General features: G+C 40.1%; 1 protein-coding gene across 1 annotated transcript in view; it reads right to left on the bottom strand.

Annotated features, from left to right (window-relative positions):
• Positions 1–27,439, bottom strand: part of LOC134675580 (microtubule-associated serine/threonine-protein kinase 3) — a 102,211-nt gene that overhangs the window by 27,784 nt on the left and 46,988 nt on the right. Inside the window, exons 6-25 of the mRNA XM_063533881.1 lie at positions 18,861–18,958; positions 17,916–18,038; positions 17,353–17,478; positions 16,993–17,074; positions 16,099–16,203; positions 15,176–15,340; positions 14,042–14,163; positions 13,599–13,736; positions 12,475–12,580; positions 11,904–12,103; positions 10,893–10,963; positions 10,326–10,435; positions 8,858–8,975; positions 8,262–8,386; positions 7,762–7,864; positions 7,019–7,173; positions 6,340–6,426; positions 5,921–6,042; positions 5,455–5,594; positions 4,279–4,405 (exon numbers count right to left, since the gene is read on the bottom strand). Coding sequence (XP_063389951.1) covers positions 4,279–4,405; positions 5,455–5,594; positions 5,921–6,042; positions 6,340–6,426; positions 7,019–7,173; positions 7,762–7,864; positions 8,262–8,386; positions 8,858–8,975; positions 10,326–10,435; positions 10,893–10,963; positions 11,904–12,103; positions 12,475–12,580; positions 13,599–13,736; positions 14,042–14,163; positions 15,176–15,340; positions 16,099–16,203; positions 16,993–17,074; positions 17,353–17,478; positions 17,916–18,038; positions 18,861–18,958 — 2,423 coding nt within the window. The remainder of the gene's footprint in view (positions 1–4,278; positions 4,406–5,454; positions 5,595–5,920; positions 6,043–6,339; positions 6,427–7,018; positions 7,174–7,761; positions 7,865–8,261; positions 8,387–8,857; positions 8,976–10,325; positions 10,436–10,892; positions 10,964–11,903; positions 12,104–12,474; positions 12,581–13,598; positions 13,737–14,041; positions 14,164–15,175; positions 15,341–16,098; positions 16,204–16,992; positions 17,075–17,352; positions 17,479–17,915; positions 18,039–18,860; positions 18,959–27,439) is intronic.

Genomic DNA, 27,439 nt, shown 5'->3' with positions numbered 1-27,439 from the left:
CTGTGTGGCGTGCCCTTGAAGAGAGTTGAGAGGTTCAAATATGGTCAATATGGATAAGTATGTCTGTAGGGTAAATGTGCTTCACGTTGGGGCCTGTTTACATACTGATTAGTGTTGATTGCGGGTTTAATACATTTGCCACTATACACAAGTAGCAAGTGTATCAACTATATTTTTGCTTCCATTGAGGTATACATAGTAAGCACTATTCTCAAATTATGTGAGGAAATAAAACAAATTCAATGTAGTAAAGCGTATTTAATAGGGGTAAAGTGACGCGAATACAATTAAAAAAACAACGCATATTCTTAGTTTATATTAAATGTAGATGGCTTTTTAGTTTTCACTTGGTCACAGAAATACGCTAAAAACCACTTTCAGAGTAGGTGTTTCTTGCGTTTTGGCTGTCCTTCTTGTGTCCTTCCACAGCATGAGCATGTCGTAAGTCCTGTTGTATTTGTCCCTGGACTTAGCAGGAAGCTAGTTATTCATGATTAAGTTTGCTTCTGCTTTCAAATGAGGCGGTGTGCCGTCTATTCCAGGTCGTTTTCGTCACTTGAACTCATTTTGTTTATTACGAGTATTAAAATAACAAGCGGTAACTTATTGAGTATTGCACAACGAATAAACTTTGCCGCCTTTTATCTGCATATTTTTTAAAATTATATTACCATAGATACTAAGCATACGGTACGCGCATGCGTCAATCCGCGCGCACCGCGCAGCGCCCTTTCGCGGTGCTAAAGCGGTATCCAGACGGGACTGATCAAATCGGTCGATTTGATCAGAAATGAAATTGGCGTCAATCTCCAATTTTAGATTTATGGTGATATTAGAGCCATTTAAATTGAAAAAATGCCCCATAACGAAAATACTAGCCTCACAAATTGGTGTTCTTGTGTCCGCACCTCATTTTATCGGTCATTATCGGCGGTTAAATTCGGCGAGCCAAATTGGCGTTTGCGTCCGTACGTCCCGATTCGATCGGGCAATTTAATCAGATTGGCGAAAAATTGAATAATCTGGATACGCCTTAAGCAACATCGAGTTCACGATGATTTGACATATAATAATAATAGATTTTTAGCATAAGTTGCATTTCATAAAACTTAACCCAAATCATTTGTAAATGTTCAAGTCAAAGATAAAGACATGTTGGTTTTAAAATTTTAATAAGTATAGACCATAACATTGTCATGATCTTGTAACATTGTTAAAATAAGAGAGTCTCCCATTTTCATTTTATTGCATTTTTTATAAAATGTCTTTAGATTCTCGGGATATCTTGGTCCTAATTCGATTGCTCTTTTTTATGGAAATAATTATATCCTTCAGAGTTTTAAAATTTTAATAAGTACCATAACATTGTCATGATCTTGTAACATTGTTAAAATAAGAGAGTCTCCCATTTTCATTTTATTGCATTTTTTATAAAATGTCTTTAGAGGTTCCCCTATCTTTGGCATAATTTTTTTTGTAATAATTCTATTGTGCATAATAACTTTAGGCATAATATACTGTTAGCATAAACTCACTTGGTACTGGATTGTTGCGCATACGTGCTCGACGCATAATTTTTATTGATCGAAGTGTCTTTTGGCATAATTTTAATGTCCGAATCGAGACCTGGTATCTGTTTCATTTCGCATAATTTTATTTGTAATAATTTATTTTAGCATAATTCGCCATTAAGCATAATGTACTACAAACATAAAATCTTATGGCATAGAAATGTTTTGCATACTTGCGAGAATCATATATGTTGTAGGCCCAATATTTTTTGGCTGAAATTAATTCGCCGAATGTTTCGCAACTCGCAACTATTATTTCTCATAATTTCATTTCGCCGAATAACAACAGTTTGTTTTCATGGGGTCGCAGTTCTAACTTAACCTAACCCACTTTTCTGGCAACAGTTCGTTTTCTTGGGGGTCGCAGTTCTAACCTAACCTAACCCACTTTTCTGGCAACAGTTTGTTTTTGTGGGGTCGCAGTTCTAACCTAACCTAACCCACTTTTCTGGCAACAGTTTATTTTCGTGGGGTCGCAGTTCTAACCTAACCTAACCCACTTTTCTAGCAACAGTTTGTTTTCGTGGGGTCGCAGTTCTAACCTAACCTAACCCACTTTTCTGGCAACAGTTTGTTTTCGTGGGATCGCAGTTCTAACCTAACCTAACCCACTTTTCTGGCAACAGTTTTTTTTCGTGGGGTCGCAGTTCTAACCTAACCTAACCCACTTTTCTGGCAACAGTTGGTTTTCGTGGGGTCGCAGTTCTAACCTAACCTAACCCACTTTTCTGGCAACAGTTTGTTTTCGTGGGGTTGCAGTTCTAACCTAACCTAACCCACTTTTCTGGCAACAGTTTGTTTTCGTGGGGTCGCAGATCTAACTTAACCTAACCCACTTTTCTGGCAATAGATTGTTTCCGTGGGGTCGCAGTTCTAACCTAACCTAACCCACTTTTCTAGCAACAGTTTTTTTGTTGGGCTCCGCATCTGCTCCGGCGCTACGGGCATAGCAGCCCCTTCGCCCTTGCGTAGCAAAGCGCAGGCGCTAATGCTATGTGCCATTCTGCTAAATGTAGCTTATGACAGATGCGTTTTAGATCATACAAGTTATACCAAATAGAAAGAAATACGAAATACGTTTTCTGCGATGTAAATATTCGCCTAAATCCTATTATGCTAAACAGATTATGCAAATCACATTTCGGACATTTAAACAAACGCAAAATAAAATTATTCGTATCAAAAGTCGGCCAAAATAATAGTAGTCTATTTAAGATTCGGACTTGCAAACATTCGGCCTATTGCATATTATACAAACTGAAGCTTTCTGCAAATTTAACATTCGTCGAAATACATTTCTGCGAAATGGGTTATGCCAGATGCGTTTCGGGTCACGGAAGTTATGCCAAATAGACGGAACCCCTTCTCGGGATATCTTGGTCCTAATTCGATTGCTCTTTTTTATGGAAATAATTATATCCTTCAGATTCACAGGATGCTCGAGGCTTAGCCGAATAACACTGCAAGGAAGTATGTCATGGCTCAATGGTTCTAATTAGCCATCAGTATAATACCGCCAATGAATGTTTACATCCACCTGAAAATAAGAACAACATTCATAAAATGAGGATAACCACACAAAACTAACAGATGGTTGAAATTGTTAGAAAAAATTAGACCGATTTCTTGTTTACGAACTTAACAGCTCATGGCAATTTAATAATAAAAATCAAAACACAAGTGAAGAAAGTTTTATGTACCTATGTATTTCACGGATACGTACTCCTGTACGGCCATTGCTCCTCTAATTCAACGGCATTGTGCTTATCACTGTTATGATAATAATTTCAAATTTGTAGAATCTGCTCGCAATCTCGTATGAACTCGCTTATTTTTCTTGCAAAACTCTGTCCAAGGGTCAGCGTAGGGGCCGTCGTGTAGGGGTGGGGAAGAAAACGTTGTCCAATAATTTTATTATGCAGTGCCAAGTTATCGAAAGTAAATTCAATCTTTGTCCAAATACGCGCAGATGTCGTGGGGAATCAGAAGTCCGTGGGTCGTGCTGAGGTCGTCGAAAATCTCAATGATAACATTAATAGCAATTCGCAAGGTAACATGAGGCTTGTCCGTTATTTTTCGGGAATGAGATCTAAGTGACACTGACAGTTGACATCGTTTTTTTTTCTATCTCGTCCCATTTACTACGTGCAAAGGAATTACTTGGATCTGCCATTCCATCTCACAAACGTCATATCGATCATTTAAAAAAATATATTTAATCAATAAAATGAAATAAAAATAAAAGAGCTGCATTTCCGTGATCGCTATAATAAATACTATCGGAAAAAAATATAATTTTCCTATCTTCAAAAAACTTTACCTACCCAATTGTATGGACAGGGCAAGCTATGCTAGCGCCATCTGCTTCATACTTCGACCGGCCAACCCCATTCAGTGGGAACCACAAGTCATGTCAAAAGTCACCTACGTATGACTGACCCTTTTAAAAACCGAGGCCATGACAAGAACAAGTCTGAATATTGGCAGGGTCGCCATGTGAAAATGTCATTAGTTCATCCCAATAATTCAGATGGTATTAACTACTCACCATAAATTAGTCACAATTATTGACTGAAAATATAAGAATCCTGTTTATAAAAGGTATATAAAAGTGCCGATATCTCTAAAACTATGAGTCTTGGCGTTGGTTTTAGGGACATTATGATATATGGAAATTCTGAAAATATCTACAATAATGTAAACTCACGAGTGATTATGATGTGCGAACGGCGAAGGCGGGTCTCGACACGGCGAGGAGTCTCGAGAAGAATTGGTACTTGACGTATTGCCCGCGCAGGGCGAGCCGGCGCCTCCATGGGTGCCGGTATCTTCCGCTGTGAAGACAGTACGTGATATACCAAATACTAAGACAGCCGTAAGCAATAGCGTCTGACACATTAATGTTTCAACCAGACAGAAAAAATGATAAATGTCACAGCAATATTGTATCAAGGCTTCGTAGTCATAATTAAAAATTCAAAATTTATTTATTTGTATTATCATGCCGCGATCAGAAAGGGATTAGAAATAACAGATTTCCATACACTTACGTCAAAATCAATATGGATTGACAGCTATCTCAATCCCTTTCTAATTGCGATTCAGTAATAAACATAGGTCAAATAAAGATGTTACACAATAATTTTTGTTTCACTATGTTTTGCCATTTGGCATACAAATATAAAATCGGAAGAGATGGAGCATGCACGAATTATAATATGATGTCAAGCGAAAATAATAATTATGTTAAATGTCAAGCAAAATAAGAGTATACTTAAAATTAAAATGTGTCCAGTAAATATTCCATTATCGAATAGTATGCTTTTTGTACCAAAAATCCATACAGGCATTTCTTAAATTCAATTAAATTATCTATTGTAATAATATGACTTGGCAACTTATTGTATATTTTAGGTAATTAGTTTCGACAACATTAATAAAAGTTATGACTCTATTATTAATCCGGTTCGAAGGACCAAAAATGAAGTGGTTTATACATATATCGAACTCTGTTGAATCAAAACACATATTTTCCATTGGTTCTTTATTAAATATACAAAAACGTGCTTTTAGTACAAGATTAAATCGAAAAAATTACACAATTTTTTACGTGTCATTGTTTTAAAAGAAAATGATTATAGTAAAGCGCGTAATGGTTTTAATACCGAACAAAAGTAATTACAAGCTACACTTGAGTCTACGTCTTTTCTAATTTTGGAGATAGACAGAAGGTGCATGTGACAAGTAACCATTTGTGGCAACTGTAGGGCTTATCGCGAACCACGTTCGACGTGTTGCCTCTCCGTCGAACTTGTAAATTCACACGTAAGTGTGACAGGGAGGCAACACGTCGAACGTGGTTCGCGGTAGGCCCTCTGCTTACCTGGATGTATAACTAGTGAGAGTCCGGAGGTGGAGGCCGAGCGGCGCATCGCCTTCGGTGCGACGAGGGCCATCGGTTTCGTCTTTTCCGGACGATCAGGTTTGTCCACGCTCTTCGCCTCTTTTTTCGGTGCGTCAGATCTGTAGGAAGATATATTTATACATTCATGAATCTGCTTCAGCTTCGCGTCAGTAACTGGCAGGAAGTTGCGCAGGATCGGGACAGGTGGCACGCTCTCGTTCCGGAGGCCAAGATTCTCTTTGGATCGCTGAGCCAAAATAGTTAGTTAGTTAGTTATGAATTAAAGAAATTTATTTAACTACTACGTTACTACGAGCAAACGTACAGATATAGTGCATAATTGTTTTCCATCGTATTTTCTCAGAGACGTTCGTATTTGTCATGTTAATTCAGTCAACGTCCGTACTTTTTGTACCGAGATCGAGTGAAATAGCAAGTGACTCACGCTCGGGAGGGCTGCGCGGGGTGCGGGCGCAGCGCGGGGCGGCGGCGCGCGGCGGGCGACACGTCGTCCGAGTCCGTCTGCGAGGACTCCGCCGTCGACGCCGACCCGCCGGGGATTATCATCTGCGACAACCAGAGTAAACGCCATTTTGTTTTTTTTGTCTTACGATGTCCAAGCAAACCCACTATTTATTATACGATAGGAACCGAATTTCTCTCACAAATATTGTATTTTTTTTCATGTAAGATGAAGGTAAACGTACTAGTGCTCGACATGTTAATGCCCAATAGATGACACCTTTCTGTCACCTCTATTGACAATGACTTAAGTTTCAAGATGACATGTACTAACTGGGACCGGGTCGAGCACCAGTACGTTTACCTTATGGCTTTTTGTGCATTAAAATTGTATTCACTTACCGGACACCTCGGGTGATGATGTAAAGGAGCAGTGGGTGTGCTCGGAGGTCCAGCGCTGTCGGGTGTACCCGGCCAGCTGTCCGTGCTCTGTGGAACGACAATACACTGTTAAAAGACTTACAAAATACGACTGGTTCCTGGGTACATTTTACTGGAGACAAATGAATATGAGTAATCCGAAAACAAATCGCCACAATACGTTAATTGCTAAGGTTCGTTCAAAACACGATTGTAATGAGCCTAAACTTAATGAGATTACGTAGCCACCTTTATGCTCCATCATCAGATCCACTCAAAGAAACACTAGTTTAGCCGCTCCATTATTCATACATATTAGCAATAATCATATATGGTAGTTCTACATGCATATTTAATTTAGACAACAACATACCCTCGAGTCTTGCGACACTGCCGACGTGTCTTCGCCATTGCGGCGAGGTTGAAGAGAAGGCAGCAAATAGTCCCGCCTCCTCGCCGTCGCTGTCGCTTCCTCCTCTGTATCCGCCTGTCATAGTCGGTGTATAGATACTACACTCACCCTAGAGTCATGTGACACCGCAGAAGTGTGCCGCCGCCATTGCGGCGAGGTTGAAGAGAAGGCGGCAAACAGTCCCGCCTCCGCTGTCGCTTCCTCCTGTGTATACGCCTGTCATAGTCGGTGTATAGATACTACACTTACCCTAGAGTCATGTGACACCGCAGAAGTGTGTCTTCGCCATTGCGGCGAGGTTGAAGAGAAGGCGGCAAACAGTCCCGCCTCCTCGCCCGCCTCCGCTGTTGCTTCCGCTGCCTCGTCTGTATCCGCTTCACTGTGGTTGTAGCGGTCGCAGCGGCCTACACAACAAATAGATTGTTACGCATTTAGGGTCGGTTGCACCAAACTGTTCGTATCGTTAAAGAATTCGCTAAATTTTGATGTATGGAAAGTTTCATAGTATAGCGCCGGGGTGCGCCGGCTGACGTTGATCAGTCTGTCAAATGTGGTTGGTGCAACTGGCCCTTAAACATAAGGTGCTGGTACTGGTGCTCGACGCGGTCCCAGTACATGTCATCTTGAAACTTAAGTCATTGTCAATAGAGTGGGCATTAGCATGTCGAGCACTATTAGCACCACCAGTAAATTTTTTTTCTGGCTTAACAATCACATTCAATTAAAAAGTGCTGACTACTCTTTTTATTTTCTTACACAAAAGAACTTTATTACACAAACTAGAAATGTAAACAGAGCACAAATGGCAGACTAATGCTAGTTGGCATTATCAGCCAGTCAACCATAGAAACAAACAGGCATTAGTACAAATACAAATAGTGCAGAAAAAGATAATTAATTATACCTTTCATCTACATAAACTACATATGTCGATTATCATTAGGTTTAAAATTACCGTGTAGTAATTCAATAAGAAACAAATTCAAACTTACTGTCGAAATAACTGGTGTCTTCATCATTCTCCAGCTGAGGAATAAACTCTGCTTTCCGCCGCAGGAGGTTGTTCCAGTCCAGACCGTAGAAGTACACATGTTCCTATTCAAATACAAACATTATGATTTATTAGAGTAGCTGGAAGAAATCCCTTTTAAATACAATACTTAAATACTATAATTACCACTACTATACTCTATATATTTAAATATCTTAAGATACTGAGTACAAGATGGACAGACGACCTTGTTAAGGCCGCCGGAAGACGCTGGATGCGGGTCGCTTCCAACCGGTACGAATGGAGGTCCAAGGGGGAGGCCTATGTTCAGCTGTGGACGTCTTATGGCTGAGATGATGATGATGACTGAGTATAGTAGTGGCAAAAGTAAACAAAGTCTACCCTTAAATGGCTCCTTAAGCCAGTTGAGGGTAGATGAAAACATTACATGATCAAATAATGTAGGTTAAAGTCAGGTCGTTCAGCGACTGACCAACCAACCTTAACTTGATGCGTGCCACCGGTTCCGAGTCGGTCCCTCGGGTTCCGCGCGAGTAGTTCTGTGATGATGGCTCTCGCCTCCACTGCTATAGGAAAGTCTTCTTCTGATGGCCACTCAATGTCATCTGTTACCATTACAATAAATTAATTAACCGAGCAAGCACGACGATCGGGAGCCAAGCGCCTCCGTATCAGCTTGGGCAAAAATGATTTCGTATATGTCTGTCCGGCGGTTGTCAGCTGCATTCTTGTGAAAAGTTCAATATGGACTTATTTATCGATTCAGCCGTCACATTTTTATCGAACAGACAGACTCGCGAGGTCTACCGCTATAGCTATAGACAATTAACAGCGTATGAGCAAAAATAAGTATAGACAGCTGCAATAATATGTTACGCAACGAAGGCCGCGAAAATACCTGACGCAATCTTATTTCTAGAGGCATAACAGCGTGTCACATATTATTGCGGCCTTCAAAGAGTAACATATTATTGCAGGTTACAATAATAGATAATATAAATACAAAAACGGCCAGGATTTGAAGCTTATTGAAATCATCAAGTACTGGAGTTGGAGAGGATAAACAACCAACTTACCATTAACAGTGTGAGCAAACAATTCTTCAGGCGTGTCTCCGAAGAAGGGCACGCAGCCGACCAGGAACTCGTAGAGAATGATGCCCATTGACCACCAGTCCACTGGCTTACCGTAGCCCTGAGGACAGACAGTAAAAATATACATATATTTAATTATTTATAATATTTATCAACCAACAACAATCAACTCAACAATTGACAATTGTTGACTTCGAGTCACCAATAGGGAATATTAGGCAAAGCTCTGCGTAGGTGGCACTAATTGTACACATACAGTAAACAAACATCAATGACACATAATGCGTACGGTAGGCCATGTGATTGACGTAGTGAACGTCACTCACACACGACAATCGAGGGTTCGATTTCTGCCTCTCTATCACTCTCGCATATTCGAACGATAAAGAGGCGGATAACTAAATTTCGATTTTCTCATTTACCGGTAGGCCCTTGTTAATAGACCGCCTTGATGCATCAATTTCATATTTTATTGTCAGTGAAAACTTGTCAAAAAACAGTTTAAGGCACAGTATGTATATAGTCTATGAATTTACTGAGTCGGTAGTGCTGCACTCTGGCGGCAGAACATTGCAGTAATATCCCCTATTGGCGAGAGGTCGCACAGGACCGAGAAAAGTGGCCCTGTCTCATGTCGGAGGCCAAGTCTCATTTTGGGTCGCTAAGCCAATGGAGTAAGTAAGTATTTTTTAACCCCCTTGGGCGCGGTAACAGCAGCCATATCTACAGGGTGTTTCGTACAGTCAAGGAATTTAAATTTCGACCCATTTCGTACTTTGTCACAGTGACAACCGTATGAGGTCTCTAGCGGCTTTCATATTGATTGTCAGTGACAAAGTACGAAATGGGTCGGAATTTAAATTCCTTGACTGTACATCGTTTGCCAAATTAAAACGGCAGATAGTTTGAGTCATTTGCTATCTTCTCATGCCTAGAAAAACAAAATTGGCCATGGTTTTTTTTACTACTACGCAAGTAAATATTTGAAATTTACGATAAACTGTCATAGAAGTGAAAAAAATGTTTTGCACCAAAATAAAAAATTCTAGGCCTGAGAAGACAGCAAATGACTCAACCTATCTTCCGTTTTAATTTGGCAAACGATGTACCAAACACCCTGTATACAATTTATACCATAAAAACGCAAAATCTCACATATTTGTTTTGAGATGACATCAGTCAACGTACCTAAGCCGTTTGGAAAATACTGTAGTATGTCCAAGTTGCCTATTCCTTGTAACATTTTGCATCTAAATAAGTATAATAAAGTGTTCGTACATAAGTGTTATATAGTCGCACCAATAAAAGTCTGCAGCGGATTTGATAGCCCACGCAGTGTGAGTGTTATTTATACGTCATAATTTCATAGAAGTTTGACGTTTAAAATGACACTTGCACTGCGTGGACTATCAAAATCGCTGCAGACTTTTTACGGTCTAACTCTACTAACCTGTCTGAGTATGACCTCAGGGGCGATATACTCCGGGGTCCCACAAACTTGCTTGTCAGAAAACTGACGCGCTTCCCTGTCTGCGTACTCTTCATACAAGTTCGTGGCCACTGTAAACAAGTAATGATGTCAAAAAGGCTGGTCAAATCAAAAAACCCCAATTAGTTTCACTAACATATTACACATATTACAATTCGGCTCGCAATGTAAAGAAACAAGTTACGAGATACGAGCTTTTAAAAGTAACTGTCAACTAACTAACTAACATATTACACATATTACAATTCGGCCCGCAATGTAAAGAAACAAGTTACGAGATACGAGCTTTTAAAAGTAACTGTCAACGCTTTTTCGCAGTTACTATAAAAAGCTCGTATCTCGTAATGTCATGTGTCATGTTATGTCTCGTAATTAGAATGCTGTCGGTACGCCCGCGCACTCTGTCAAGCAGTGAGGCCGTTTTCTTGCGCCACACGGCGTTTTATTGACCGTATTCGATTTAAGTACACACTGTACATTACGGAAATACACTGAAAAATAAGTATGAACATTATATAAGATACTCACAAGACATGAGACCCATCTTGCTAAGACCAAAGTCCGTCAGTTTTATATGTCCGGTGGCAGTGATCAATAAACTGAAACAAGAAAAATTTGAATTAGTACGGATTTAAGGTTGGTGTTCCACCTGTCCAATTTCTTTGACCAATGTCATTGCGTCTCACTCTCTCATTAAACAAAATGTGAGACGCAATACACATTAGACAAAGATTTTGACCGGCATAGCAATGTCGGGTGGGAGAGGTCCGACGCGGGCTATTATAGGGTTGCGCAGTCTTGTACCTAAACTACATCACTTAGGTTGGTATTTCACCTGTCCAATTTCGGCAATTTCTTGGTCCAATGTGCATTGCCTCTCACTCTCTCACTAAGCAAAATGTGAGACGCAAATATACATTACGCGGAGTAGGGTGGCGCAGCCTTCTATATCACATGATACTTACTTGTCAGGCTTCAAGTCTCTGTGTACAACGCCATAAGAGTGCAGATACTCCACAGCTAGCACAGCTTCAGCGAAGTAATGTCTCGCCATGTCGGGTGGTAGAGGCCCGGCGCGGACTATAGTGACGCAGCCTTTGACTTAATTGTCAGGCTACGATTACAGCTGAAGGAATTAATAGTGTGTTAAGTAGCTTACTTGTCAGGCTTCAAGTCTCTGTGTACAACGCCATAAGAGTGCAGATACTCCACAGCTAGCACAGCTTCAGAGAAGTAATGTCTCGCCATGTCGGGTGGTAGAGGCCCGGCGCGGACTATAGTGACGCAGCCTCTGACTTAATTGTCAGGCTACGATTACAATAAGGTTAATAGCGTGTTAAGTAGCTTACTTGTCAGGCTTCAAGTCTCTGTGGACAACGCCATAAGAGTGCAGATACTCCACAGCTAATACAGCTTCAGCGAAGTAATGTCTCGCCATGTCGGGTGGTAGAGGCCCTGCGCGGACTATAGTGACGCAGCCTTTGACTTAATTGTCAGGCTACGATTACAATAAGGTTAATAGTGTGTTAAGTAGCTTACTTGTCAGGCTTCAAGTCTCTGTGTACAACGCCATAAGAGTGCAGATACTCCACAGCTAACACAGCTTCAGCGAAGTAATGTCTCGCCATGTCGGGTGGTAGAGGCCCGGCGCGGAGCAGGGTGGCGCAGTCCCCGCCTTCCACAAATTCGAGGATCAGACAGAGGTGGCGTTTGGTTTCGAAGGAGCAGTACATCGTTACCTGTATAAAATTGGAAAATGAAACACCGTACATAAATTTTTTTTAAAAATGTAATGGGTATCTTTGTCACATATTAATAATAAGTAATCAACACAGATTAGCAAGCTGAACTGGCAATGGGCAGGCCACATTGCACGCAGAGAAGATGGCCGATGTGGTCGAAAAGTGCTCGAGAGGAGACCACGGACTAGCAAGCGCAGCGTAGGGCGTCCACCCACAAGATGGACAGACGACCTTATTAAGGTCGCCGGAAGACGCTGGATGCGGGTCGCTTCCAACCGGCACGTATGGAGGTCCAAGGGTGAGGCCTATGTTCAGCAGTGGACGTCTTATGGCTGAGATGATGATGGTGAATCAACACACTATCTTACCACAAAAGGGTTGTCAGCAAAACTGAGGATGTCCCTCTCCGCAAACGCCTGCTCCACTTGATTCCGAAGTATTAGGTTGTTTTTACTAATCTTCTTCATCGCATACCTGCAGCAAAACAATATTAAATTATAAAACAGACATTTTAAAAGTTCAGTCTAATGCAAAAATATACTAAAAGGTGGGTCACAAAGCCATGAAATGGCAATCTGGTAAAAAACCATCAAGTCCTTGGTATATTAGCTTTTGCCAAGTTAGCTTAAAATTTACCAATTGACAACCAAAAGTGGTATCATCGTATACATACAAGGAATAAAATACATGATTTTCAAGTTTTGCTTGTCAGCTAATTCTTATATTTTAGAGCGTTTTTTGAAGTAAAAATAAAACAGGACGGACTCCGAAGTCATTCGAAGTTGTAAAAATGAATAAGTTTTTCGTATGAGGCAACCTTTTATTTTACAATATCAGGGTTGGTCCCATAGTGTTTTTTTTTTCACGATATTGATTTCACATAGTGTATCTAAAGGGTTAAATGTACTCGTTATACCTCGTCCGGGTCTACTTGTGTGTGGAGATGAGTTTTATCACTTGGTAGTCGTTTTCTAGGTTTTATGGTTTTAAATTATCTAACTGAAATAACGCTATATATACCTCGTCCGGGTCTGCTTGTGTTTGACGAGGTAGACAGCGCCGTAAGCCCCGTTGGAGATGAGTTTTATTACTTGGTACACTTGGTAGTCTTTCTCTGGGGGCGGAGCACCCCCGCGACCTCCGGGTGGCGACTGGCGACCTTGTGACCGATCTCCAAAGATCAGCTCAATCACTTGGTAGTCGTTTTCTAGGTTTTATGGTTTTAAATTATCTAACTGAAATAACGCTATATATACCTCGTCCGGGTCTGCTTGTGTTTGACGAGGTAGACAGCGCCGTAAGCCCCGTTGGAGATGAGTTTTATTACTTGGTACACTTGGTAGTCTTTCTCTGGGGGCGGAGCACCCCCGCGACCTCCGGGTGGCGACTGGCGACCTTGTGACCGATCTCCAAAGATCAGCTCAATCACTTGGTAGTCGTTTTCTAGGGTTTATTGTTTTAAATTATCTAACTGAAATAACGCTATACATACCTCGTCCGGGTCTGCTTGTGTTTGACGAGGTAGACAGCGCCGTAAGCCCCGTTGGATATTAGCTTTATCACTTGGTAGTCGCTCTCGGAGGGCGGAGCGCCGCCGGGGCCTCCGGGCGGCGACTGGCGACCCCGCGATCTGAAATTAAGATCGTATCGTTATACTTTTTAATTTTAGGTTTTTTATGCATTGCGAAAGGTGGATTATTTTACTTGTTTATGTTTATTGCGCTGAAATCGTAATCGGATGACAGTCGGACATGCGTTGGTGGCAGAGAATGTGTTAACGGAAAAAAACTTAGATGAAACAATGGCGTTAAAACTTGACAGCCATGGTGGCAAAATATTAGCAAACGATCTGTCATTAACAGAGGCTCAAAATTTAAAATTACGGAAGATGAGATTATTTCACTGTTTTTTTTATAAAAATTGCTAGTGACTTACTTAGAAGGCGAGGCGTTTTGCGGCGGCTGCGGCGGCGGGGGTGGGGCGTGGAGCTCCGCCAGGGGATCCCGGGACAGACCCAGCTTGTGGATTATGTACTTCGGGATGTCCGACGTCATGCCCTGCCAAACAGATTATATTGAGTATACATTAGAGATGCAACGGATAGTTGTTTGGCCGGATACCCGATACCGGATATTCGGCCTGACCATCGGCCGAATATCCGGTATCCGGCCGCCGAATATTCGGCCAGCGGAACTATACCTACATTTCGGTTTTTCAAGTGCGCATTCTGCAGGTTTGACCTGTTTCCTAGTAAAACGTTCACTAGGACTCATTTCTAGGTTCGAAATGAGTGCGCGTGCAAGTCAGTGAAATGGTTAAATTGTTTTAAAATAATAAACAAGTACGATTATGACCGTGTCTGTTTCTTAAATCCAATTTGCTTACTCCGAAATCAAGCAATGTTAATATCCGGTATCCGGCCGGATAGCAGGTCACTATCCGGTATCCGGCCGGATAGTAAAATAATGGCCGGATAGACCGCATACCGGATAGTAATCGGATATCCGGTGCATCTCTAGTATACATACAATGTGAGATTATGGTGGTGTTGTAGCCTTGTAGCCTCGTGCCGGCCACCATATAAAATTCCAGCGAAGGACTTTGAATCTAGTGGTATGTTTAATTGGGTCGAATTTCATTAGTTCGAGAATTTTACTAGACAAATGTAATACTACTTGGTTTTAAATGAAGGTTCAACGAAACGGAGTGTACATCCTAAGGAATATTGGGCGACACGAGTGTAGGGTGTGCAACCTCGTGGCCTTTTGGTTTATGTTTAGTTTAGTGCTTGAATGATTTATATTGCTTAGCGAGTATGAGTTAGAAAACCGACCGTACGACGAGGGCCCGAATAATACGAGTCAGGCAATGCATTATTTATATTAAAAAAACTTGTTACTATATACATAGAAAACATCCATAACTCAGGAACAAATATATTCGTGACAAACACAAACAAATGCCCTTACCAGGATTCGAACCCGGGTCCTCCTGCGTTGTAGGCAGGATCACTACCGACTAGGCTAGGAGGCCGCCAAAAAGAAAGAAAGGACTGTAACTATTACACACCTGCATATGTTTAGCGTGTCCCTCTGCCGCCTCTAGCAGCCTGTAGAACCGCTCGGGATCGAACTCGAGACACTCCAGCAGGCGGGCGGGGCGAGCCATCGCTAAGATCAGCCGAGTGACTAGAGGCGCTACTTGGGCGCCCGCTTCGGCTGATTTTTCTCGAGTCTGTGATAAATAAAGAGGCATTAATATCTCAACTCGCAGGAATCTAAACTTGCCAGTCAAAACGATAGTTTGAAGTTGATGCTCATTATCAAATTATATATCAAATTACTTCATAATGAGCACAGAGCTGTGGAGACTATTAAAAAATGCTATTTTACCCAAGGCACAAGAGAATCGCGAAGTTAGATCCCAAACAGAATATAAAATTAAGGATTTTTTGTACAAAAAAATATGACATATAGTCTGATAAAAAAGAGTGGAAATTAAAAAGTGGCAATACTGTAGTGTCGTCCCTTTCAAATCAATCTATAAATATTATAGGACATTCTTACACAGACATTGTTACTATGTATATAAGAAAACAGGAGGACACTAAGTATTGCCACTTTTTAATTTCTACTCTTTTTTGTCAGACTATAATGGTACTAATGGTGCTTGCACGAGGAGTTAAGTAAATGTGCTGTGCACTAGCAGTACACTCAGCTCGAGCGCAAGTGACTTGCGTAAACAGTATGCACAACTTACTTGCTCCCGTCTAGTCTTTGCAGTCACGCTTGTCAATGACAACACTTGCAAAAGTGCGCAAGTCACTTGCGCAGTTGACTCACATCACGCAAGTGACTTGCGCAGTTGACTCGCACAGGTGTTTGCGTTATTTTACATGATATACAACCCGCACAAGCGCCTTAACTTACGCAAGTCACTTGCACAGCATGCAAGTCGCATAATTTCACGTTCCTTATATTTGTTCTGCTTACCTCAGCGAGCAATCTGTCTAAACTGTCCGCCATGTCGTAGAAATAGCTGCTGGTGACCTGCTTCGATTCCGACTTGTGTAGACAGTCCCTCGCCATCTCCAATACCTGCACAATATTTTATTTATATTGAAATTTTGGTTAAATAGTAATAATTTCACCCTATATACGTCCCACTGCTGGGCACTGGCCTCCTCTCGAGACGAGAGGGCTTGGGCTATAGTCCCCACGCTAGCCCAATGCGGATTATTTGCGGAAATTTTGATTATTTTGCGCTATGTGTATGTAATATATCTTATTCTAATATGTCACTAAAGTGGATGCCTAATGGATGGCTCAAATCCTTAGAAATGGCACTGGTTTTCAGGGCAACCAAGAGAAAAACAGAATAAAATTAAACAAAACTAAAGGTCGAAACAGGATGTTTGGACAAAGTTTAAAAGAACATAAGTATAAAAAGGTAAAAAATCATCATCGATACGTCTATTTTTGCCAATTTAGCCTATATCGCTCCTTATTTTACAAGCTTTTATTTACTTTCACCTGACCGTTGTTTGTCTGTTTGTCGGTCTGTAATCAAATCTTGCAAGTTAAATTTGATCCACTTCACGGTTTCTGATTTAGCTGAAATTTTGCATACATATGTAAGCCGGGTGACAATGCAATATTATGGTGTCATGGAGCTGATCTGATGATGGAGACAAGAGGTGGCCATAGGAACTCTGTGATGAAACAACGCAACCTGCAATTGTGTTAGGGGTTTTTAGAATTGTCTCGATGAGTATTAGTTGTCTGTCGTAAGAAAAGTACAGTCAGCGATAAAAGCTTGTACCAAAAACGAAATTTTTGCCAAAAACTTATTACAAGTATATTATTTAGTAATGTCAATGCTTTTACCTGTCTCGCAACGAATCTCTCTATCGGCGGCCGGTCCGGTTTCTTGTCCAATTCTGTCAACTCTTCGATTAGTGATCTTAATCTGAAACAAGGATTATTCATTATTATCTATTTTAATGTAGCAATGTAAACTGCGAGCAGTGAAAAGCATTTTACGATCAAGATCTTCCACTTTCCACTACCCCTCCGTCGGATTAACAAATTAAGGAATAGTAGCCACAATAACGTAGAATATAAACATATTTCTTAACATTTTCTCCCGATAAACAGCAGAGATCATGTCATCTTTGGCGGGAGAGAAGCATGAAGAACTGCAAACACAAGGTGCTATCCTTGTCACTCTTCTCAGGCATCACTTACTTGTCATCCATAGCCCGTTGTGCGGCGGGGAAGCGAGCTGCGAACAGAGACGACATGGCGGAGACGGCGTCATCTTTTGCGCCCTCCCCTCCACTCGCCGCGCCGCCGGGTGAGCGAGATGGAGAACTGGAAAAACAAGTACAAATATTTAATATTAACTTAAAAGTCTTAAAACCATGCATGGTCCAAACCAGTATTTATAACCAAATCAATGAAGAGTCGAGTTAATTGCATTGTTTTTTATATACAGCTTTCATGGTCTTTTTAGGGTTCCGTACCCAAAGGGTAAAAACGGGACCCTATTACTAAGACTCCGCTGTCCGTCTGCCCCTCTGACTGTCTGTCACCAGGCTGTATCTCATGAACCGTGATAGACAATTGAAATTTTCACAGATGATGTATTTCTGAAGCCGCTATAACAAAAAATACTATAAAAACAGATTAGAATAAATATTTGTGGGGATCCTATACAAACGTGTTTTTTTTTGCCGTTATTTGCATAATGGTACGGAACCTTCGTGCGCCGATTGGCCGTTTTTTTTTAAATTTAGATTTATAAGTACCTGAGACTGCGACTCCGTACGCGTCTCTTCGGGCTCTGTGGGGAAGGCGCACGCGCAGCCGTATAAGCGCCGCCGCTGTCGGACAATGATGCCCAGTTGTTCATGCCGCTCCCTTGTGAACTGCTGTGGGAGGAAATGGATATTACATTAGTAACACAGTCTAATAAAACATGGTCTTCTCTTCCCAGAGTGACACAAGCCTACGTCACAATAACATGGCCACTATATATAGCGCTATCGCATATTGTCATATAGCGCTATCGCATGATGACGTAGGCTTGTGGCAGTCAGGTGACCTAGAAAAGACGGGAAGAGAGTACCAGGCGGAGTATATTATTATACCATGATTAGTAGGGATGTGAGTCAAGGTGTCCCTTATTTTGATATTTTTAAAATTAACAACGCATACCCCCGTAAATATAACTATACTACTCCAAAACACCCTGAAAAAGTTTTTCAAGAAATTCCAGTAACAAGAACCCGTGCCGACTTACTACTGAAATTACCATACAAATTACTATGGAGAAATTTGACCAGACACCAATTTGATAATTTTTCATTGGTTTTGTGTTAGCATCGAATTTTTTTTGTTAAATAAAGTTTATAAATGGCAATATTATCTTATGAAAGTCGGCACAGGTTACAGTTACAGGGATGACCTGAAATTTTCTTACAGAGTGTTTTGGTATAAAAGAAACTGATTTAGGGGGTATGCGTAATTTCGAAAATCGTAATGGCTCCTCTACACGATGGGCCAAAGCCGGCCACTCCAAGGGACGCAGCCATGCGGTAGAATGAGATAGCAATATAAATGCGTCCCTTGGGGTGGCCGGCGTTGGCCCATCGTGTAGAGGAGCCATAAAATAAGGGACACCCTAATGCCAGTCAGTCAATGCCAGTCAATGCCAATGTGATCCTTATGCGAAGTCATAATAAGGTCCTTACTTGAGTGAATTTTGGTGTTGATGGCAGTGTGGACAGGGCGCTCGCGGCGGCTCGCACACAGCAACCGCGAGCAGCCGTTCTTGAGATGAGCATTGTGACTGGAACAGACAGACATACATACATGTGAATAGAAGGTAGGAAGAGGCTTAGACTGCTAAAATGTTTGAGGTGTTCAAATGTTTAGTTAAGGCTTAATTACTTTATTGTACATTTCAATTATATCACCACATGGTTACTTTCAATACCCCTCGATTCAGGTCCGTGCTCCTAAGACTTTCGCCCTTCAAGTCTACAAAAATAATACATCTTTTTATAATCCAAACGTTAGAATATGTCGTCGGTACAATGGTTTAGTATCACAATATAGAGATATCGATATTTCCAATTCACGGCTAGCGGTATTCGAGAGGCAAGTCGTTAGAGTTCTGAGCTATCATACTACACATCAACAATAGTAAGCCACTCTTGGCTTGATTCCCTCAATTATATTCAAATTTCATACGTAATTTTAAGAATAGGCTATCTATTACTTGTACCACAGAATAAATAATAGTACTAGGTACAGAAGACTCACTCTCTAACAAAACGCGTCTGTTACGATCAGCACAGATATGGCCGCTAGGTGGCGACAGCGCCACGCGCGGCTTATGGCTTTCCCCAAAATTGGGGTGGAACGGATGTACTTTTAGCTACCTGTAGCAAAGCGACGATATCGCGAAGTGAGCCACGCCTGCTTGTACTCCTTAAGAGAAAAGCCGGCAAGCTTTAAGTACATACAATTTCATAATCTTACAGCCCAATAATCATTACTTCAAGCGTCGCAGTTATAGCGGTTATGGCCCCATAAAACGCGTGGTATCGCTCTAACCAACTAATATGCCAATTTATATTTACTGCCACGTTCCAAAATCGGTACCTATGTTTCGACACGATAGGCTAAAAAGGTAAAGTTAATTTTTAATACAGTTGCTCAAAAAGTGCTACTTTACGTAGCTGTTTAGCGCGCGGAAAGTTGGTTATCTTGAACTAGTGCTTTTACCTTTCCCATTTTTTTAAATTTATACTTGTTCCAATTCACGACTACTTATTGATGAGTGTTAATATTAGTTTCCTTTAAACGTCGTAATCAGCATAAAAACCTACCGTTAATGTAAGAATACGAAAAATATTACATATTTCATATTTAATTACTTACCTCTTCATCATTATAACACGTTTATTTTTTAATATTCAATATTGAAAATTCCGTTCTTAATAAGTTGACTGAATGGAACGGAATAGCTGCCAAACGCCCATAGATATAATATACTTACAGACGACGTCTAACCGAGCTGTCACTGTTACCACTTTTGTTTAGTGTACGATTAACAATGTTTTTCTTATTTTTTCGCAACTGTATTAAAAAACGTCGTTCGATACACGTGCGGAAATGTCATTCTTCACTCGTCCCGAGTCTTGCCACTCGCCTGCGGCTCGTGGCAAGATATCTCGGTACTCGTGAAGTAATGACATACCTTCCGCACTAGCATCGAAATGTACTATTTGAATGCAGGTAATAGTGCCAAGATGACGATAGTATATCGATAATCGCCAGATGAAAAGTAAAAAACCGGTCAAGTGCGAGTAGGACTCCGGCACGAAGGGTTCCGTAAGTCGAATGTAAGAACTTGACTTCGCTTCGCTCGCTCGTTCGATTATATTCTGTTTTTAGTATTTGTTGTTATAGCGGCAACAGAAATACATCATCTGTGAAAATGTCAACTGTCTAGCTATCACGGTTCAAGAGACACAACCTGGAGACAGACAGAGAATGGTCTTAAGTAATACGGTCCCGTTTTTACCGTTTGGGTACGGAACCCTAAAAATTATGATAATGACAAATGCAACAGAAATGCCGTGATAATTTTTCTGATAAGATAAGTCACTCAAAACGGACAGCTTAAAATTTTGGGGCTTAGTCATAGTTGCCAATCTTTTTCAACCCACCGATTATATCGAACTCGCGATAGTACCATTCGATTCGATGCGATTAGAGGTATCCACATCGGAGTCCCATTGGACCATTTAGGCACTCTACGAAACTATAGAAAAAGAAGTTAAAAAGTTACTAATAATCGCATAAATCACCCGCATCCGTAGATTGTCTCACAATACTCAGACCTACGTTAATGATTGTCGAAATCCGACGCCACATCAAGGTGCGAGACGTAGGTGACGTCATCACGAAGCTCAAATGGAGTTGGGCGGGACATTGCTAGGCAGAGTGATGGCAGGTGGACCAAAATGTTGATGGATTGGTGGCCGCTTTCGGATGAAAGAAGCGCCTGGCGTCCGTTGGCTCGTTGGGTGGATGACATTCGGAAAATCGCGGGGCACTTTTGGATGAGACTAGCCCAGGACCGGGATAAGTGGCGTACACGAAAAGAGGCCTATGCTCAGCAGTGGGCGACTGAAGGCTAGAATGATGATGATGATGATGATGATGATGATAATGATGATTATGATGATGATGATGACATTCATAATTGATGAAGTGCATTGTGATGACATCATGAGTGGGAATTGCAATCTATTCGTAATATATATCTGTTCCTATTAAAGTGGACGTGTTTGATATATTTATGATTAATTAATTACATGTACATTCACTGACATCATCGAATCACCAAAAAGCTAAGAAGTCTATTGCAATATACATATACTTAAGACAATTTTCTAAAAAAAACCGGCATTTCTTTACCTCTTGTATAGTAACCATTTTCTTGGCAAAAAAAACGCACGAGTTCATGCCACATTAATAAATAAAATCTACAAAATAATGGAAAAAGGGCCACAAAAATAGTCTTCTGTAAGATAATTTGCCAAGCAAATTATTAAAATGGTATGAGAACAATCTCATCATTATAAAATCGTGTCATTTATCTCAGATTGGAGCTTTTTACTGGTCTATTAGTATTAACATAAAATACTGTAACATTCCTTCTTTTTTAAATGTGCTATTTTTCTCCTTAGTGTTGCAATACACGAGAAAAGTATTCAGGTTAAAATGTTTTGTTAACGATATTGTTATGACAACAGAGTGTCGAGATATTTTTGGACCTATTAGTAAAACATTTTCGCTGTTAGCACGACACCGTTGAATAATATACTCTTGACATAAAATTAACACAGGAAAAGTAGCAGTTAATTGAACGATTCGTGAACTGAATTATATCATTGGCCACAGCATCTTTGCAGATGATAGTTGCAGCGACTGAAGAAAGTATTTTGAGGAGGTAGTCTACAGCCACAGAATAAATAATAGTACTACCGTACAGAAAGGAAACTTCCTACAAAACCGAAGTTTGACAGCGGTTCAGGGTCGAATCGTGCTATCCCTTTCTAATATATGACACTATCCCTTTCGGCTATTTAGGGTTGTCAAAATTCAAGTGATTATCTTATCTGTGGTCGTGCACGCAGAAGGAAGTCAAGTGGTGCCAACCCTAATAATTGCTCGGAGCAATGCTGAGCCGAGCGGAGCCGAGTTTGACCGATCTCAGGAGTTTCGCACCCCTGCTACAGCCTACATCGACTGCGATGACCTAGAAACTATCTATCTAATACCTTTTATAATCATACATAGATTTAATGCTCAGTAAGAGGAGTTTAGCACTCAAACCACTGCTTCCAGTAACATTTCTTTTAACTCACATTATAGACGGGTCTAACGCGAATTATATTCAATTACCTATCTTCGGACGGGTGCGTGGATATTGTGAGTGTTGCGTGTCGGACTATTGACAATAATTAACATTATGTGTGGTGGGTGGTTTGAAAATGTGATGTCTACCCCAAACTTTTCCATACACTTTTCGTCGGGTAGATGCACAAATCTCTGTTTTGACATTTTGCTGGGACAATCAGTCAGCCGCGACCACGACCAGTGAAACCTGTGTCGAAACGTCGGTAAATAAAGGTAATTGAATATAATTCGCGTTAGACCCGTCTATAATGTGAGTTAATATGTATTAAAAACGCGAAAGTTTAAAATATAACATTTCTTTTATTACATCGATATACAGGATTAATTATAAGATTATAAAAGATCAAATCGGACATAACCTCCGGGCAAAAACCTGCCGCCAAATCTGACAGTTCTCTATCTCAACCAAAAAGACCATAGATACAACAACCAAAAAGTATTAAGCCAGATGCACACTACGCGGTTTCACCAGTATAAGGCCTACAGGATACTCATTACTGTGATGCTTACACTTTAAACGAGCAATTCTTGTTTATTTATATATATTTTTCTGGGATCTCGGAAACGGCTCTAAAGATTTCGATGAAAGTTGCTATATGGGGGTTTTCGGGGGCGATAAATCGCTCTAGCTAGGTCTTATCTCTGGGAAAACGCGCATTTCATAGTTTTTATATGTTTCCAAAGCTCGGTCTCCTAGATATTATGCCTTATGGCATTAAGTCCGCCTTTTGTACTATAAGGTTTTTCTTTTGTGCAATAAAAATGAACCCCCTTATTCATAAACGTTTACTAAAGTTGACAAGCCGATAATAATCGTTTGTCCCTTTCCATCATACCAATACGTCGGAAAGGGACAAACGATTATTATCGGCTTGTCAACTTTAGTAAACGTTTATGAATGGGGGTAAATAAATATTAAATAAATATAATAAATATTAAATAAATATAATTATGCTAAAGTGTGTTATGCAGACGTAACAACTCAGCAAATTCCCAAGTGCATTTAGTAAGTGACCATTATCACCTACCGCTTCCACAGTCTTGGATCGCTATCAAAACAATTGATAACACCACACACATTCAAATACCTACTTTATTATCATACGAGCAAGGCACAATTTCTAATCCGAAATGCATAGTAAGCTTTGTCAAAGAGTACATTTAAATACCTGCTTTGTACTGAAACGTTAAAGTTTATTTTTGAATGCAAGTTGTACAGTGAGCAATGACAAAAGTGCATTGAAATACCAACTTTATAATGGAACAATAGGGTTGAGATTTGTATGTAAATTGTATGGTAAGTGATGCCAACAGCGCATCGGGTATTCGATGTTATTTTTGATTTAATTTAGTGCATTTTGGCGGGAATGCGAGATTACCCGGTTGTTTGCATTCCGATTTCAAAAGTTAAGAACAAGAGAATTAAATGATTGCTTTTGATAAATAAAAATGTATACGATTATTTTTTTATCCTAAGAGTAGGTACAGCCACCTGCAATAATATGTGACAAATATCTTCGAATGTGACACGCCCTTATGGGTCTACAAATAAGATCGTGTCAGATATTTTTGCGGCCTCCGTTGTGTAACATATCATTGCAGGTGACTGTACGATTAGATCAATTAAAATGTTGTATTCAAATTGCATTCAAACAATTTAAACGGATTATATGACGTATAATGAATTAAAACCCGAGAAACCAAAATCGGACCGGGTCGGATCGGGTCGGGTCGGGTCGGGGCCGGGTCGGGGGATCGGATCGGATCGGGTCGGAGGTAAATCTTAAAACTTAAATACTTAAGTCCCGTTGAGCAGTTTGATAATGTATAATGAATTTCTACTATAACTCTGGTTTAAAATAAAAACATAAAATAAGGCCGTCCTTACCAAAACTGGCATCGTACTGTCGATTCTTAGAATAGAAAATCCGTAGGAAGAAGTACTGGCTTCCAATTAATCTTCAACTACCTTGTCACGTGGGTGGCCAACAACCAAACCGCCTACATGTTAAGATTGCTAAGTTGCTTATATCTTGATAAAATATAAGCAATTTGGGCGATATATATTATATATAATCATTAGCATATCACCTACAAGCTGACCTTATTAAGGTAACATAAAATTAAAAATATTACAAGCTTTTAATTAACTTGCAATGTATCTAAATACTATATACTATGTTCAGGTGAAATCTTGCAAGTAAAACTAGACTCACTCCTCATTATTCGATAGAGTTGAAACTTCACATAGGTACCTAATTATGTAAGCTGGGTGGCAATGTAATATTATGGTTCCATCGAGCAGATCTGATACAGAAGTGTCTGTGAACCTAGCATATCAAGTGCTAGCATCTCAATTTTTTTGGGAGATCTAGTAGCATCCCCAATAGTTCTACAGTTCTAGATGGTTTTTAGGGTTCCGTACCCAAAGGGTAAAACGGGACCCTATTACTAAGACTTCGCTGTCCGTCCGTCTGTCACCAGGCTGTATCTCACGAACCGTGATAGCTAGACAGTTGAAATTTTCACAGATGATGTATTTCTGTTGCCGCTATAACAACAAATACTAAAAACAGAATAAAATAAAGATTTAAATGGGGCTCCCATACAACAAACGTGATTTTTGACCAAAGATAAGCAACGTCGGGAGTGGTCAGTACTTGGATGGGTGACCGTTTTCTTTTTGCATTTTTTTCCGTTTTTTTTTTTGCTTTATGGTACGGAACCCTTCGTGCGCGAGTCCGACTCGCACTTGCCCGGTTTTTTTTTAAATAGCGGCTCATTTTCGCGAAAAAAAAAATGCAATATTAAACTGAGATGCTTCACATTTTGACACTCCAGCATCCCACCCATTCTTTGTGATCAAACAAGCTTAACAAACGCAACCTAATTGTGTTTGGGTTTGTTAGAACTGTCTCGATTGATTGATTGTAGTCGATAAAAGCTTGTAACAAAAAACCGGGCAAGTGCGAGTCGGACTCGCGCACGAAGGGTTCCGTACCATAATGCAAAAAAAAAAACAAAAAAAAGCAAAAACGTCACGTTTGTTGTATGGGAGCCCCATTTAAATCTTTATTTTATTCTGTTTTTAGTATTTGTTGTTATAGCGGCAACAGAAATACATCATCTGTGAAAATTTCAACTGTCTAGCTATCACGGTTCGTGAGATACAGCCTGGTGACAGACAGACAGACAGACGGACGGACAGCGAAGTCTTAGTAATAGGGTCCCGTTTTACCCTTTGGGTACGGAACCCTAAAAATGATTTTTTTGCCAAAAACTTTTTTTGCGACTTTTCGTCTATGATTAAGCAAATTCGCCAGCATAACAAATATCACACAACTAATAAAGCATAAATTAGGGTGCGCCGCCGCCGCCCCGCCTGCGGTGGGTGACCTAAAACCGCTCCCATGGCCGAATGATTATTTACCAAGGCTCGGCTGACGGCTGTCCCATGCTATATGTCACATGTATATTTTCTTTTTTCAAATAAATAATTTAAATTTAATTTAATTTTCAATTAAAAATTTTGCCTTAAGGTGACAGTCCATTTCCAACGACAGCTGCATTACTGTTCATTTTACTATGGAAATTGACAATGACAGCGACGCGTTCAGTACTAGTAGTGCAGCTGCAGTCAGAAATGGAATGTTATCATTACGGTTGACTAGTTGCTTTTGGCATTAAGTCCGCCTTTTGTATGATAAGTTTTCTTTTGTGCAATAATGTTTAAACACTAGCTTTACTTACTAGCTTTTGCCCGCAACATCATCTGCGTGGAATCAGTGACAGCAGCAAAAGTAGATATAGCGCCTGGATAACGCTAATAGCAATCATTCAATTCGCGCATTGTTTACTTCAATTATTAGGCAATTCATTAAATCTTTCAATTCCACTCCCCTTTGCACTCTCTTCAGGAATGATTTCCGACATAAAAACTATCCTATGGCCTTTCCCGGGACTCAAACTATCTTTATACCAAATTTCTCGGTTCAGCGTGAAGAGGTAACAGACAGACAGACACACTTTCGCTTTTATAATATTAGTATGAATTTTGGAAAACCTTAGAAATATAACATTAATTACATATCATAGGTAGGTATACCAAATTCACAAAAAAAATACAATGTGCTATTATCAAATTTGGTACTCAATTATATCGAAACGTTTCCAAGTATCATTAATCAGAACATGAAATACTTAATTTTCATCGTAACTTCATTAAATGCAGATAAAAAAGCCATTACTAACAATACAGTCACGCCTCACAATAGCACCTTGTCGTTTTAAGAAACGATCGCGATTTCATACTTATGATTCAATCGGACGAAAGCGACACAGTTCTAAGTTACACGCCAAATAAGGGAGATGGAACAAAAAGTAAAGGTTACCGTAATTTCCGCGAAGTAATATAAAAAAATACAACTTGCCAAATCAATTTTGAACCTTAATTTGATAAACTTAAGATTGTTTTTCGTTTGAGTGACTTTTCATTTGTTTAAGTCTCATAAGTATGATTCTCAGGAAGTGATTCAGTCTCACACATGATTAGTGTCCTAAAGACATGCTAACACACATGTGCACTGAGTCAGTGTGAGATAATGTGTGTCATAATCTCATAATTTCAGTGCACCTTACATTTACCTAGAACTGAGAAATGTAAAGTGTGACTTTTTACCCTAGAACATTTGGGGTCGCTTGCACCAAACCGTCTCCGTTGTTAGTGTTCGCAAAATTTAATTGTATGGGAATTTTCATAGTTCTCTGTTGAGTGATGTTGATCAGTATGTTAAGACGAAACAGTGAGTTTTAAATATTTTAGGTAAACATACCC

Source organism: Cydia fagiglandana, chromosome 22, assembly GCF_963556715.1.
Source record: "Cydia fagiglandana chromosome 22, ilCydFagi1.1, whole genome shotgun sequence".
In the NCBI taxonomy this organism is placed as follows: domain Eukaryota; kingdom Metazoa; phylum Arthropoda; class Insecta; order Lepidoptera; family Tortricidae; genus Cydia; species Cydia fagiglandana.
Note: the sequence above shows the minus strand (reverse complement) of the source record. Positions and strands in the feature narration are given on the sequence as shown.